The 16,993-nt window shown below is 35.1% G+C and overlaps 1 protein-coding gene across 1 annotated transcript in view; it reads left to right on the forward strand.

Moving 5' to 3' along the window:
• Positions 1–8,514, forward strand: part of LOC136327181 (ovostatin homolog 2-like) — a 61,647-nt gene extending 53,133 nt beyond the window's left edge. The window contains exons 29-36 of the mRNA XM_066264115.1: positions 2,663–2,874; positions 3,826–4,035; positions 4,639–4,763; positions 5,902–5,992; positions 6,360–6,428; positions 7,075–7,177; positions 7,902–7,977; positions 8,396–8,514. Coding sequence (XP_066120212.1) covers positions 2,663–2,874; positions 3,826–4,035; positions 4,639–4,763; positions 5,902–5,992; positions 6,360–6,428; positions 7,075–7,177; positions 7,902–7,954 — 863 coding nt within the window. The 3' untranslated portion in view covers positions 7,955–7,977; positions 8,396–8,514. The remainder of the gene's footprint in view (positions 1–2,662; positions 2,875–3,825; positions 4,036–4,638; positions 4,764–5,901; positions 5,993–6,359; positions 6,429–7,074; positions 7,178–7,901; positions 7,978–8,395) is intronic.
• Positions 8,515–16,993: the final 8,479 nt, after the last annotated feature.

A 16,993-nucleotide genomic window follows, 5' to 3' on the forward strand; every position in this document is an offset into this window, starting at 1 on the left:
TAAATATTGGGGTCCACTCTCTTCTAGCTTGTAGAGTTTCTGCTGAGAAATCTGATGATAATCTAATGGGCCTTCCTTTATATGTTGTATTCTTCTTTTCCCTGGCTGCCTTGAGAATTTTTTCTTTGCTGTTGGTTTGTGTCAATTTCATTATGATATGCCTTAAAGAATAAAAAGTTAAAAAAAATAAAAAAATAACAAATCGAAAAGAGTTGTTTTTTTTAAAAAAAAATTAATAATGAAATAAAGAAAAATAAAATAAAATAAAAATTTTTTAAAAAAGGAAATTATTCCCCCCCTCTTTTTTTCCTCTCCTCTCCTCTCCCCTCTTTCTTGAGAAAATCTTGTGGTGGACTGTGAGTTATAACAAACAATGCCTGTGATGGAGGGCCTGAATTGGGGAAAAGTAATAAAGGGGCAAAAAAGAGAGAAAGAAAAAAAAAAAAAAAAAAGGAAAAAAAAAAAGAAAAAAGAAAAAAAATAGAGTGTATGGACCCACAAAAAGCAAATAAGGAAAAAATTTGGGTCAAGAATAAAATGATTTGCTTTTAGGTGTTGGTTTTCTAAGAGTTATGATGAGAGGAATAAGAGGAAAATGGAAAAATGGGGGGACAAATTAAAAACTTACTATTGTATTTAGTGGAACAAGAACTAGATAATATGGAGAGCCAGGGATGGGAGCACTGCTAGTGAGTTAAAAAGGTGAAGTAAAAACCCCCCAAAATGCCACAAACATAGGTTTGAGTCCCAGATAAGATAATTTGTTTGTTATTGAGGTTTGAATGAGAGGAGATGTAAAGGAGAAAGGAAGAAACTAATATAGAGGGAGAAAAGAAAGAGAGAGAGAGAAAAAAAGAGGGAACCACTAAAAGAAGAAAAAAGAAAGGAGAGAGAGAGAGAGAGAGTTAAGGGTTTTGGAGTGCAACCCTCATAGAGAGAAAGGAAGAGAAGAGAAATGATAATGGGAGATGTAACACTTATGGGTAGTGTAGTTCAAGGAGAGGAGAGAGTAAGACCGGTAGAGAGTTAATCGGCCAAATTGGAGGAGGAAAAAAAAGTCTCAAGAATGAAGATAAGAGAAACAAACGAACAAATATAATAAAATGGGATAGGTTATAAAGTCTGCAGATTATTCTTGATTTTGAGAGGTTATCTTCTTGCTTTTTCTTTTCTCTCCCTCTTCCTGGTCGGTGACTCTGTACCCTGGGTTCTGCCCCTTTGGCACGCTCAGGTAGAGGTTTGCAGTTGATAAGTCTCTATGGCAATGTCATGTATTGTGCTTTATTCTCGTTGGGAGTCGAGTCTCATTAGCATTTATAGGCTCCGACAGTGAGAGAGTCCGTGTTCCTGGAGCCTTTCTCCTAGTCTTTCCTTCCTCAATTAGTAGCCTGATAGTCCAGGTATGGGGTTGCTGCTGCCTCTGCCTGGATAGTAAGAGGCTCAAATTGCTGGCAACTCCCCACTCTATTTCCACTCAGCACAGGGCTCTGGGTAAGGCTCAGTCAGTCAGAGCTGCTAGCATAATCAGGCGGGCTTTCCGCCCACTCGAAGACCTCTGGCTCTGCCACTCTATCCGGTAACACAAGCGGGCGCCCACTTCCGGGGCGCTTGGAGGAAACTCTCACTCACTGTCTGCAACCAGGATATACGGCCAGCAGTCTCACGCTCTGAGTGAAACCCCCAACCGCAGGGAAAAGTTGCAGCGTTGGAATTGAGTCTCGCTCCGTCCCTGTGCGCGGCTTTTGCAAGGCGCTGGGGCGGCCCGAGATTCCGCTTTGGCCCACACAAAGGCCCCTGACTCTGCCCCTCTGTGCGATAACACGGGCGCGCACTGCCGAGGCACTCGGAGGAATCGCTCACTCCTTATCTGCGCGCGCAAACCAGGATATGAGGCCGGCCGCCTCCCTCTGAGTGAAACAGCCTCCAGCACGGAAAATCTCCACCGTTGGGATTAGTTCTCACTCCCTCTCGTGCGTGGCTTTCCCAGGGCGCTGGGGCTGCCCAGAGACTCTGCCCTCAGCCCACAGAAAGGCCTCTGACCCTGCCTCTCCGTGGGGCAACACGGGCACCCACTTCCGCGGCTTAGGAAGAAATCTCTCTTCCACTAACTGCGCACCGACCAGGAGACCGGGTAAAATGGCCGCTCCGCTTGTCTTTCTTTGTTTGGGTTTGGCGCGAGTGTTAGCTTGTATTGCCCGGGTTGCCACAGGATCAGATTTTCCTCGGCTTGGATCTCTGAGCCACAGCCTGGTTCGGCCGTTTTTGCTGCGGCGGCCTGGATCTATTCACCCCCTTTGCCCGCCTCAGTTTCTATATTCACAGTTACCAGAGAGAGCCGCCCTGTTTAGGTTAGTGAGGAAGGCGGAGCATTTCTTACTCCCTATTTCCTTCGGGGTTTGGTTATATATTTAGCCAATTTTTCACTCAATCATACCTTTGGGTGTATTGCGAAGAATCTGGAAGCTCCAAGTATAGGTTTTTCTGTTTCTGGTTGAAGATCTTGTTGAGTTTTGGGGGAGATTTATCGGTATCGCCTCCTACTCCGCCATTACTCTGACCTTGAATGTAAATTTTGAGGGACACAGTTCACCCCATAATAGAGTTCAAAGATAGAATTTGCATTGGTCTTTCTTTTTTTGTGAAAATTTTTTCTTTTTCTCAGATAATGTGATATATTGGGAAAGAGCTAAGAAACCCAAGACAGAAGCATCCCTATTCTTTACTCCTCGAGCACCTTCTGCTGAGACTGAGAAGACTTGCTATGTGCTGTTGACCATCATTTCCCAAAAATCTCCTGACCTCACCTATGCCAGTAAGATTGTGCAGTGGCTTGCCCAACAAATGAATTCCCACGGAGGCTTCTCATCTACCCAGGTAATTGGTGCGGGTATGATATTAATAATAATATGCAAAATATACTGCTCTACAATAGTCTAGACAGCAAAGATAATCGTAAGAAACACTTGCCGAGAGAAAGGATATTTGCTGTTATAAATTCTATTCTATTATGTTAATACCTATTTATTGGTCAGTTCTTGTATATATGGGTTCTACCGGGAATTCTCTATGTACCAATTAATTAAATGAAGTCCTTTTTCAAGGTATTTGTGCCTGATTTATATTTTACACAGATAAAATATAAGTCTAGAATGGATTGTTGTCATAAACACCAGGGCCTTGGTGATAAGTTAAATATCTAATGATATTATGGTCAAACTACATATCAACCAAGAAGTACTTTTCTCTATGTCTGTTGTCTGCACCTTAGGAAAAGCAGGTGAAATAAATGACTCTCAAAAGAAATAGGTATGAAAACAATGATATATGTCTTTTCTTAACAGGAAAAATAATTAATTGCAAAGAACTGCAGTTTCATTCCCCTGGGGAAAATCTTCACTTCCGTCTTTACTTTCCTTTTTTCCCAGTCTTAGTTTCTGAGTAAAACCATATTAGTGAATCTCCCTACAGCCTTTCCAGATTCTGACTTCCCATCTTAAAAGTTTGGCATAAGCATTGCCCAAGGCAACTTAACTGTATAACATCTTAATTTTTCTGAAAATATTTAACACTGTTTTCAACAGCAGAGATTATACTTTGTATAATCCTTTAGACAAACATAATCTAAGATTTATAGAAAAACATTAATTTAAATGGCAAGAACTAACACAAGCAAATATATTTTCTCATTCTTTAGGATATTGTTTATTCTTGTTCTATTTACCTGTTTTAGGAAGTTTCTATGCACTGATTCAAAGTTCACAGTTAAATGGTGACTAAATTTGTAGCACAACAGAGCTTGTATGTTGCTTGTACTGTTCTGTGTAGGACACTGCAGTCTGTCTTCTGGCCATAACGCGTTACATGAAGTTAACGTTTTCCAATGGTCAAAACATTATCACCTTTAACAATGAAGAATCTAATGAGATTTTCCAAGTTAACAACGACAACCGCTTACTGGTCCAACGTTCAGAACTAACAAAAGCACAAGGACAATACAGAGTAGATGTGGAAGGACAAGGTTGTGCATTTATCCAGGTAATAAGAAATCTACCTGAGAAGAAAATGAATGTTTACCAGTAACTTGTCTGTTCAGTTATGTATATGTTATTTTACCCTTTTCATAATTCTATGGTTATTTCTTACCTTTTGCCCATTAATATGTTCTACTCAATAGCTGAAAATGCAAGTTATTTTATGAAGTGGTATTGACTCTTAAGGATAACTGGGTGACTGAGAGGTTTTTTTGAGGAATGTCACTGTTAGAAAGTAGTCTATATTTTATTAAATTATGTTGTTAAAGATTCTTGGGTATTCTGAAAACTAAACACATTTAGCCTTATTTCCTGATGAAAATAGAGATAAAGTGCATTAATAATGGTCCTGGATGGATAGCTCAGTTGGTTAGAGCATTGTTCTAAAGTGCAGAGGTTGCTGGATCAATTCCCAATGAGGGCACATACAGGAACGAATCAATGTTCCTATCTCTCTCTCCCTATCTTTCTAAAATCAGTACAATACAATAAACATCAAAAATTTTTTAAATGCATTAATAATGAAAATAAAAAATAATAAGTCCTTCACTTTTTACTACAGAATAAGTGGATGGGATTTTATTTAATGATTTGCTATCTTTTCAAGGCTACCCTTAGGTATAATGTGCTACTACCTAAGAAGGCATCGGGATTTTTCCTTACCTTGGAAATGGTAAAGAAAAACTCTTCAGATATATTCCAGAGTTATTTTGACCTAACAGTAACCATCAAGTAAGTGTCCCATTTTAATATCAACTCTCAAGTTAGAAAAGGGATAATAAAATATGTCTTATTTTAAATAGTAGCAAAATAACAAAATATGAGTGATGGTAACTATGATGAGTTCACTTGTTGGTGTGTAATTTCTAAAGCACAGTCAATTTATAGATTTCTGTATAGACACCACAATTTAATATCTATATCTGAAACTAAGTCAGAGTTAGAATTATGCAAGTATAATTTATACTGTATACAAATATAATTTGCAAGCTTTTGCCACACTGATGCTCCAACAATACTTCCATTTTTTTTTGTATGGAAGTGCTGTTGATTTTGGACAATGGAGATACTATTTTCCTACCTAAAAATAAGCACAGGTAGAACTAGAGGAAAAACCTACAAATGCTTATCTTATAGCTATACAGAGTAAAATTTTAGATTTTTATTTTCAGAGTAGAAAAGCAAAATAATTCTCTTACATTACAATATAAAATATAAATGCAAAGAGTTTTAACTTCAGTTAATACATAAAGAAACACTGAAAATAATTAGTTTGGAGGATTTTCTTACGATTTCCAAATGAAAATCTCATTAACAACCAAATTAAAAAAAAAGTAAATACATTGTAGAACTCATAAGTTCATGTACCAACACTCTTATTCAGTGTTAGGGATACAACCTGAAAGATCTCTTAGGGACATGTTTAGTTTATGATTATACCAACATCTCAATTTTTAAACAAATATTTACTTTAGGTTTTGTGTAAATCTAAGGTTACCATAGGTGTATGTAGTATCAATTTATAAACGTTGTTTGTAAGTTCTGATTAAGAGACTTCAGGTAATCTTAAAGGCAGAGTTTGGGGAGATTCTAGGTTCAGACAATTCATTATTAACTCCAAATATATGTTGCTTTGTACCATCTCATCTATTAACATTCTAGTTGCATTTATTTTAAGATGTGGCATCCACAAGCATTCTAGTAGTGCTTGTAGTAAGGAATACGAGAATCACTTTTTTGGGGTGTTTTCAGATGTGCCTTTCCTCCAAATTTATAGCTAATTAGTATGTATGTACCCACCACACTTACCATAAAATAAATCACTTTTCTAAATTTATGTCTAAACTAGTGTTTTATTTTTAAATTTCAGATACAGTGGAATGCGCAATAACTCCAATATGGTCCTTGTTGATGTAAAAATGCTATCAGGATTTACTACAGTCATGTCATCCATTGAAGAGGTATATAATAGAAGCTCAATCTTTCAGCACAGAAAACCATATCATATATATGAAATAACTGGTTAGCAAAGCCAAGCTATGGAATTCTTTATTTAAACAAACATGCAAGAGTTAACATTTTTATTTTTGCTATAACAATGAAGAAATGATGTTTGTAAGTTATAAAAATTAGCAAACATTATTTCCCATATTTTATAATCTATTTCTTAATCAGTTCCTACTCGTGCTTATGAAAACATCATGACACAAGGCAACATTCCATAGGAGAGATTCTGACAAGTGGTTAAATAAAAATATTCACTAGTAGAATAGTATTCGTTAATATTTAATATTTATTCTTCATTCTTTCTTGCCAATTTCTCTAAAGCTTGAAAACAATGGCTTAGTGATGAAGACTGAAATCAAGAATGATCATGTTCTTTTCTACTTGGATAACGTAAGTTGAGCAATAATGTTTTCTTCCATGGTTTTCATTTTCCTCTTCTATGGTTTATTTTATTTCTTCTGAGGGTAAGTGAATGATTCTTTTTCTTATAGATATGCATGACAGGATTTCTCAAAAAATATGGGACATTTAAGATTATCAGTGATCTTCTGTACCAGTGATCATCTTCTCCCTGTTCATTCTAATGTTATTTCATATATGCTTTACTCCTGACTAGGTAATTCTCAAGTTTAAAAACATAATTTCCCTGCTTTTTATTCTTCATGGCATTTAACCTAGTCTAGGCAGAGAATAGATGTATAATTCTTTTACAGTTTGATTTGAACTCCAACGAAGGTGATATGAGTTTTGGGATCATCCTTTTTTGTATGAACATCATTACTATTCACATAAATACCTACATCACTGCTTTCAACTAAATTTCTTGCACCTCAATATAAGCAATGGAACTTAAAATTTTATACAATTTGATGTTACCTAATTAGTTATTTAAGAGTAAGTCATTATGTAAGATTATGTAAAATATTGACACCCTCAATCTATTGAATTGGGTAGATGATGAACTTCTGGAGATAATTTTCTCAGTGATTTTCCCCTCAGATCTGCTCTCATGTATTTATAATTGGTTTCTTTATAGATTTCTGATTCAGCCAACAGTTTTACTTTCTCTGTTGAACAAAGTAATTTTGTGTCCAACATTCAGCCAGCCCCAGTTTTAGTCTACGATTATTACGAAAAAGGTAAGCAAGCAACAACCACACCCTAAAGCTACTGAATGAGACATCTCTGGTCTAAGATTCCCTGATCTACCAAATTTCTCAAAATCACCTTCAGTCTACCAAGACTGTACAATAACTGGTTTTACTTTAGATATTGAATTTTTTTTTTACTTCATGATAAATTTTCTGACTGAGCCAGTTTACAGTTACCAGAATTTTTCAACACTTAGAATCATTTTGAAACAATGTGCAAGAGCTCCTCTTTAACTTGAAATGCAAACTATGGAGCAAATGTCATGTCTTTGTTATTGTTGTTGTTTTGTCGTTAATGGCAAGACTTATCATTTCATGTTACCTCTATGAACTTCTTTTAGAAAGGGAGTGAGCAATATTCTGAAATGTTAAGAAAATGTTAATAGATTAGGTTCCAATCAAATTACTAAGGTGTTGTAGAGACCAAAAAATTTTCCCTGGATTGTTAATGCTATTAGTAGCTTGTTGAATGTCATAAAAAGTTTGTCAAGAAGTATTTGAATCCTGGTTCTGTCATTGACTAGTACAATATACTTCATCAAGTGCCTTAAACTTTAATAGGATGGTTTTGTATTTAGAAAACAGAGAAATAATTGACTCTCTTGAAAAATTACTGAAAAGATTAGACCTAATGTATCTACAGTTATCTGACATAATCTGATTCTAGAAAGCTGGAGATCTAATAAGGGTAAAATTTCCCTTTATTTTCCAGATGAGTATGCCATTGTTTCTTACAATGTCAACAGTGTTTCAGTTTCCCTGTGAGACAAAACTAAGCACAAAACAAGGTAAGAAAATTGTATATATAAAAATCATTAATAACACATCTGGTAAGAAAATGAAAACCTAAAGTTAAAACAATGAATGAAACGAGAAGTCTCTGGTATCTAAGAAAGTTTGTATAGCTATGTGCACTAGATTAGTATTCTGATAGTCATTAAGATTTTATTAATTTCCCTAAAATGAAGGATTGTACAGCTACTTATGTGCCTTTTACAGAGCTCTCATTTCTGTTTCATAAGGTGATAGTTTGTTGTATATGTATGTACATATATTTATACACATTCATGTATATGTCAAATGTATATATGTGTGCATTAGTGTGTATATAAGTAAATTTGTATATTTATATATTTATGTGCACAAATATGTAATATACACACAAAAACATTTATTTATTGTTTAAAGTATGTTTTTAAATCCCAGGTGGAAAGCTATTTTCTTTAAGCAGACGTATTCTTCTGAATCAAATTTGAAAGAAAAAGAAAACCATGCCGAGTCTGCAACCTGCTATAACCTTTCAGATTTTATTTCCTTATTATCTAATAAATGCTGCAATTTTACATTTGAGTCTATGACTTTCTTTTCTTCCAGTATTTCATTCATAATTTTCATCCTAAAAAACATAAGACTTCATTTGATAGCAAATAATTTGCTTTACTTTTGTCAATTCAGAATTCAAGTTTTTAGGTATCATGGCATACAGAAAATATGTTATCCTCCAACACGCAACAAAAGAGATAGAGAAAGTCAGGGTTGATGAGGAGGAGAGAAGAGACTAAATTGAAGAGGCCTTCACGTGAGCTCAAGAAAATAAAAATAAGAATACAAAACCCAAACCAAAACACACAGTCTTTTCAGTAAAAGATCGTCAAAGACTAGGAGAGAGATTGCTTAGAGAATAACAAATTAACTGATGGATTTATTGAATTTATGTTCATGATTGAGAAGGTAATCCAAGAACATTTTATCTTTTTTAAATTATTTTATTATTCAGAGCTCATCAGTTATTCCTGAAAAGCAATAATTAAAGTCTATCCTTTGCTTAAATTAACACTACTATTATAGCAATGAATTGATATTGAGAAGAGAGAGGCAGAAAGAAACTGGAGAAAATAGGTATGGCAATGAAAACAATTTCACCATTAACTTTAACACAGGCTTCCGATTGTTGAGATACAGCTACAGACAAGGAAAAAACATAGAAAGGGGAAATAAATGGTGATGGAAAGAAACTTGACTTGGGGTGGTGAACACAATAAAATGTACAGATGGATGATATATTACAGAATTGTACCCCTGAAATCTATATAATTTTATTAACCAATCATCCCAATAAAGCCATAAATAAAATAATAAAAATAAATAAACACAAGCCATAGATAAATTTTTCAGTTTTTGGAACAAAAATATTTGAAGCAGCATGTCCTAGACTCTATCAAAATTCAACAAATTTAAAATGTATTGTATTAAGAGAAAATGGTTAGACTTATTTTTGTAGCCTCCTTGCCAATATATACTTCTAATAATGCCTAAATTATAAGTTACCCTTAATAAATGTGTATCATAGATGAACTGTTTAGGTCAGTGCATGTCTGATGCTATAAAAGTTTATTTTACTGTGTTAAGAATTTCTTTATATTATCTAATTTCTCTTGTTTTATCAAAATGTAACATCACATATGTAGATAAGACTTTAGTATTCATACTTTTAAAAAACATTTAGGCTCTATAGCTATTCAAAGATTTCACTTAAGGATAATGTGACTCTTTTAGTACATTTTGTGTTAAAGTCTGAAGAAAAATGAAGGAAATTTACTTTTTGGTAAATGATTTTTCTTGGTGGGAAACTTTTTTTTGCCAAAATAAGTAATCAATTTTTAGTTTTTATTTCACTTGATGTGTATTCAATAGTTAGTCTGCACACATAATAAAATTGTTCCTCAAATTATAAGCAAGCAAGGAGGGTATGCAGAGTCAACTACTTGTTGTAGGCAGAGAGAAAGTCTGGGACTTAATGTGTACATTTGCAAAACTGTTTGTTGCCATAGTGAACATGGGAGGTAACAAGGAACTGAAATCAAAATATCTTCGAAAGAATTGAAGATTGTAGATGAACAATACAGCTCTCTTACTTCCCTTTTTATTGAGTCCTCTCTCTAGTTTATTTGGACACAAAACCCAGCATTTCCCTGGTCCAAATTTTAACAGCAAATTGGGCATAAGGGACATCTCAGTTTAAAGAGTGTTAAATAATAAATGCTAATATGTGATTGATGTGATTGATGTGATGTAATGTGATGTGATGTGATTGATGTGATGTGATGTGATGTGATGTGATGAAGTGATGTGTGTCTAAGAAGGAATCTTTGGTAAACTAGACTTCCATAGAATGTTTCATGGAGCCTGTATAGCTCTGGTTTGGATGAGGCTTGTTTTATCAAAGCATCATCTGATACTTGCTCTTCTTTCCCTTACAAAAGTACTTAGGACAATGGGAATTCATTCCATCTATCATGGTCTTACACAGTAACCATACTTTTTTTTTTTTGCATTTTGAAATAAATTATACATATGTTTAAGTAAGACATGAAATGCTTAACATCACTTTTACTATCTTCTAGAAATCCCATCCTCTTTGCCCTCCTCTTCATTTCATCAATTTTGTCTTCTCTTTTTTTTAGTCTCAGCTTCTTTCCATCATCACTTAAAGATTTTTATTCCTTTACCATATTATACACATTTTTCTTCCTACTTTTTGGAAACCTGTTCATCTTTTTTGGCTCCAATTTCTTTTCCCAATCATTAAATAATATTTTCTTGAGGATTGTAGCAAGCCCTCTTTTTTTCTCATTATACATACTAAAATTTTTATAATTTAAATTACCATCTGTGTTTTTCTTTCTTTTTTTTTTTTTCTTTTTTTTTTTTGTATTTTTCTGAAGCTAGAAACGGGTAGAGACAGTCAGACAGACTCCCGCATGCACCCGGCCGGGATCCACCTGGCCCGCCCACCAGGGGGTGACACTCTGCCCACCAGGGGGCGATGCTCTGCCCCTCCGGGGCATCACTCTGCCGCGACCAGAGCCACTCTAGCACCTGGGGCAGAGGCCAAGGAGCCATCCCCAGCGCCCGGGCCATCTTTGCTCCAATGGAGCCTCAGCTGCGGGAGGGGAAGAGAGAGACAGAGAGGAAGGAGAGCGGGAGGGGTGCAGAAGCAGATGGGCGCTTCTCCTGTATGCCCTGGCCGGGAATCGAACCCTGGACTTCTGCACGCCAGGCCGATGCTCTACCACTGAGCTAATTGGCCAGGGCCCATCTGTGTTTTTATATTTCAAAACATATGCCCAAATCTACATTTAACTCCATACACTACACTATTTACTGTAGTCTTTAACTGGTCATCCAGTAAACATCTCAGTAAGATTCATCATCTATCCCCAAATCATATTCTACTGAAATTCCTATTCAGTGTGTGATAATATCATCACCAAACTCTCATGTAAGTATCAACCTTAACTCCTTCCCTCTCTCATCTCTCTCATTCTATTAGTTACTATTTGTAACTGATAGGAAGAGAGAAAAGACTGAAATACCATGCAGAAATTTAGGGTCAATTTTATTGAAACAGTGAGATATCAGCAAAGGCTTAAAGGAGGTGAGGGAGTTAGCCAGATAGACATCTGTGGGAAGAATATTCCAGACTGTGGGAACACCTAGAAAAAGTAAAATAGAGTAGCATAAGGTGGAAGTATATCTTGTATGTTCAGGGAACACCAACTAAGTCAATGTGGCCAAAAAATAGAAAGCAAAGAGGAGCATATTGTAGGAAGTAAGAAGATCACTATCAGAACTTTAGCTTTTACTCTGAGAAAAACTGGTAACTAATGCAGGGTTTTGCACGGATGAGTGACCTGATCTGGTTTATGTTCAAAATGATCACCTGGCATGACCTGTGGTGGCACAGTGAATAAGGCATCAACCTGGAATGCTGAAGTCTTCAGTTCGAAACCCCAGGCTTGCCCAGTCAAGGCACTTACGAAGAGCAACTACTAGGAGTTGATGCTTTCCACTCCTCCCCTCCTTCTCTCTCTCTTTCTCTCTCTCGGATTCTGTGTTGAGAATAGGCTGTAGGAATGCAAGAATAGAAGCAAGGAGTCCTGATAGTGGCCATTGCAGTAATCCAGGTAAAAATAATGGTAGCTTGGACTAGGGTTGTGACAGAGGAGAGGGTAAGAAGTAATCAGATTCCAGGTGCATTTTGAAAGCAAAACCAATAGGTTTTCTCCTCCTCTCTTTCTCCCTCTCCCTTTCTCTCTCTCCCTCTCTCTCCTTTCCAAGGACTCAAACACTGGCTGAGAGGCTCCAGCACCTTGGCACTTCTCTGTAACTGCCTTGCAAAGAAAGGAAGAACCATTCTATGTACAAACCAAATTCTTAATGTATTAATATTTAAAAGATAGGCTGAGTAAATCCCGTTTCCTTTGGGCTACAATAAAAGTATAATTTTTTTATACAAAGGGTTTAATTTATTACAAACCTTTTCGAGCAGTGCGTTCATTCACAGCCACACTCTGACTGGAAGACTAAGTCTACCCCTGCTGGCGAAAGATTCTGAAAATTTTTATCACTTGCTGTGACAATTTTGATGCCAAACACAAAACAAGTTTACAGACACCTTACTATTTTCAGAATTGGTAATTTAGAAGAGAACACTGTGAAATTGTTACCTCGACAATGTCCCAACACAGGTAGATAATCCTGTGGGTCTTCACACAAAGTGAAGTCTGAAGGGAGAAGATGAATGAGCATGGCTTACCATATACTAAATGACATCTCTGCCCACCGAGGTTGTGAATGAAATTCTCAAATTTTCAATAACAACAAGCTCTGCAGAGGGAAGAACAAGTTCTCATTTGTTCCATGTTTACAGTAAGCTTTTGGCAGACTTTCCCTAAGCCCTTTAGCCTTTGTCTAAGAATAAATGTTGCCTAACACTGAATGTTATGTAAAGTAATAAGAGTCAAAGGTTACAAAATGATTAAGGCTTTTTTCCAGAAATTTTATATTTCCCTAATACTAAAAAGTATAACACCCAAGGAACCATGCTTTAAAGAAGTGAAGCAGGAAAGGTGGGAAAGACATAGGGCAGAAAATTTCTATTCCAAATTGACTTTGGAACTGAGACTATATTTTCATTATGACTAGAAACATAATTTATACTTTTTTTATTTTTGCTTTTCACAAGGATACACTACCTACTTATTTAAGAGTATAGATTACCTTTACCTAGTACTCTTCAATAATTTTGCATGGGTTGATAAAGTTATTTGGATATAAAATGTGTTTTATACACACACACACATACTTTGGAAATAAAAAACTTACTATATTTCATCATGATTAAGATGTCTTTTTTTTTTTTAATTTGGGGTCTAAACCTGGGTGCATCTTATACAGTGATTATAGTTTTTTTCTTGAATTACTCTCTTTTTTGTGCTTGTTTTTGCACTCATTGTAGAAGACAGTGATTCATCATTAGACACAGATGAGGACAAGCTAATGGATGGGAGTTTTGACAGTGATGAAGAGTTGTATGAATTTTATAATGAATAAAACTTGAATTCAATAACTTTATGTAATACACTTTTTTCAAATTTCAGGCCCCCAAATTAAGGGACATCTTATACATGAGATCGTCTTATACATGGGGAAATATAATACACCCTATATATTAATGATATTCTTGCAATATATTCACAAGGTACACAGACATCTTATTTAAATTTTATCTTAAAAATTATTTGTAGATATATTATAGGATTAATACAACTGTGATTACAATTTGAAGAGAAATGAACTCAACGACCCTTCATACTATAACCACCAGAGCAAAAAAGAATAATACTTTGAAGAAAATATATGACTCTAAATATGATCACCAAGAAAGACTATAAATAAAGATGGCCATGCCTCACTTTATAGAATTAAAAATAATATAACAAATATCTAACTAAAAAAAACTTGAGTGCATGAGTAAAGATCAAAGTAAAAAAATACTGAAAATCAAACTAACACAGGAAAATATAAAAGCAAATTCTTTCAAAATAAATATTAAAGATTAACCCTCTTACAAAACTGGTAGAGAGCAAAAATAATATGGAATAATAAAGAATACATAAGCTATGCATATACAAGCAACAAAAAATTTTAATTGCAAACCCTAAATCTCAGTTTGGCTGGAACTAACTAACTGGTTGGTGCCTCGTCCTCAAGTAATTGAGAGTAGTCATTTTTTTTCTCAAAGTCTGAAATTGGTCAATATAGTGAATGGTTTCCCTAATGCCAAGAGATTATTACAATAAATACTAGGAAAATAATTTGAAACTAGAGAGAAACAAATATTTTTTAGTATAAAATAAATCACAAATTGACCCAAGGGGAATAGAAAGCTGGAGCAAACACGACTGAAAAGATTAGCAAGTTAATTTACTAATAAAGTCACCTAGTATGGATTATGAACTGAGGTCCATCTAACTCTTAGAAAGCTAGAGACTTTCAGCAACATTTGAACTATTCCAGCACCTCCACTTATTTTATAATGCCGAAACCAAGAGATGGATTCCACAAATAAAACTAACGTTAATATTAATTGACTATAGATAAAAAATTCTAAATGAAATGTTATCAAATATAATCTAGGAACACATCATAAACCAAGTTTCATTTATAAAATACAGAATTAATTTAATATTTAGATATCTTTTAATATAATTTATATTAACTTATTTTCATTAGGTTCTTCGCCAATCAGAATTAAAGTTTCTTTTAAATAATCATTCCTCAAACTTAGATTTTACTCTGACTTCTGACTGCTCTATTGACAAGCATAGAGTTAGTATAGAAAATGTTAACATATATTTATAATGTTCCAGTATTTAAAAGAAAAGGAAATGTACTAGTAATGCACCAATCATGAGTTGCTGAAAGAAAATTCACAAATATTTTCAGTTGATCTTATAAAAGCAGTACTCATGCCTGACCTGTGGTGGCGCAGTGGATAAAGCATCGACCTGGAAATGCTGAGGTCGCTGGTTTGAAACCCTGGGCTTGCCTGGTCAAGGCACATATGGGAGTTGATGCTTCCAGCTCCTCCCCACCTTCTTTCTGTCTCTCTCTCTCTCTCTCTCCCTTTCTCTCTCCTCTCTAAAATGAATAAATAAAATAAAATAAAAAACAAACAAAAAAAAAGCAGTACTCATTTCAGAAAATGAAGGCTATTTGGAACAAGTTTTTCCTGGGGGTGGGGGGAAGTGTTCAAATTAATTGTACAGCCTTGTGTATTTTTGGACAGCTGGAAGTTTAGATAAAATACACATTTCAAAAACAAAGTATACAAAGAAATATTTTTCTAATTGGCCTGCAAGTTTTGTTCTATACACTCTAATGGTATTTTACAGAACAATTCAATGGACTAAGATTAAAATTTGTAAGAAGACTTTCCATCCCAATACTAAGAGAGGGTGTGTGTGTAAAGAAAAAAAAGAGAGAGAAAAATGAGAAAGGAAAAGGAGCAGCAACTGGAAAAGGAGAAGCTGACCTTTCTTCCAGCTTCAAGGATGCCTGAAGATTTTGTCTTTCTTCAAATTCTCCCTGACACACTAACTCAAATAATTTATGAGTACATCAGATCTAAGATAAATAAAAATCTGGCTGGCATTATTCTGTATTCATTGTCAAGTTTATTGACTAAAAAGTAACTGGTGATGATGAGCCATAGACACCAGAGAAGAGGGAATGATGTAAATCAAAACAGTAAGAAGTAACTAAATTATTTGATGATAATCCTGATAGGAGTTAAAGGAAAAAAAAATGTGACACTATATGTGTTAAATTAGACACAGTGAAATGCTTTAAAATATGTAGTTATACAATACACATCTTTTAATTATAAAATGTTAAAATTATTTTTAATAAAATAATAAAAATAAGCGAATATCTATCTGCCAGCAAAAAGTAAAAGTCTCCAGTTGCTAGAGCATACTGCTAGGGAATGTGTTAGCAGGCAGGCTCAGCCGCTCCAAGACCATCACTCCTGAGAACAACACATGGTTTAGCACCACTACTGACCGAAGAGTCACCTTGGCCATAATAGAAATAAATGTCTCAAGGGTCTTGGGAGAGGTTTTAGGTTAGCGAAGTGTCACTGTGCCCAAACTAAAACTCTGAAATAATCCTCACAAACTCCCAATATTTATAGTCTAATGTTTGTCACAGTGCCTATTCCACATGTTCTTAGCCTTAGGCCTCCTAAGGCAGGGAGAACATGGTCTTCAGTTGTGTTTTGGAATTACCATCTCACTATTTCACTTGTCCTTGCCTTGTCTCCTAGCAGGAAGAGCTTCAGCAGACTTGTTGTTCTCAAAGTCTTAAATCAGAAGTTAAGTAACAGGTAGGGAGTTAAGGAAAGGCAAGTAAAAAGGAACCAATATATATCCCACATAACTGGGATATACAACTGAGACTCATGGACATAGATAAAAGGGAAATGGTTACCTGATGGAGGGAGTGGGAGAGGAAGAGAGTAAAGAAGGACAAATATATGGGAACGGAAAATGACTTGACTTCAGGTAATAGGCACATAATGCAATCCACAGTTCAAATGGTATAGAGATGCTCACCTGAAACCTGCGTACTCTTATTGATCAGTGTCACTCCATTAGATTTAATTTCAAAATTAAAATAAAAAACAAAAAGTTAATCAGCAACTACTTATTTTCCTGGATTTACTACACATAAATGAGGGGCACTTGCCATGATTTAATTTGTCCCGCTCTTGAGTCCAGCTTAATAGTTGGACAAAGCACATAAGGCTATGCCTAACTTCTTTTTCTTCCAACATCTCTTTCTCTCTCTCTCCTTTACCTTGGAGCTCTTTGACATCATCTGAGAACCAAAAGAGTCCCTTTTAATTTTTCAAAATAGGTTATCTTCCCCTCCAATCAACCAACTTATTTTTCTGAG

The sequence above is a fragment of the Saccopteryx bilineata genome, chromosome 1 (assembly GCF_036850765.1).
Source record: "Saccopteryx bilineata isolate mSacBil1 chromosome 1, mSacBil1_pri_phased_curated, whole genome shotgun sequence".
NCBI lineage: Eukaryota > Metazoa > Chordata > Mammalia > Chiroptera > Emballonuridae > Saccopteryx > Saccopteryx bilineata.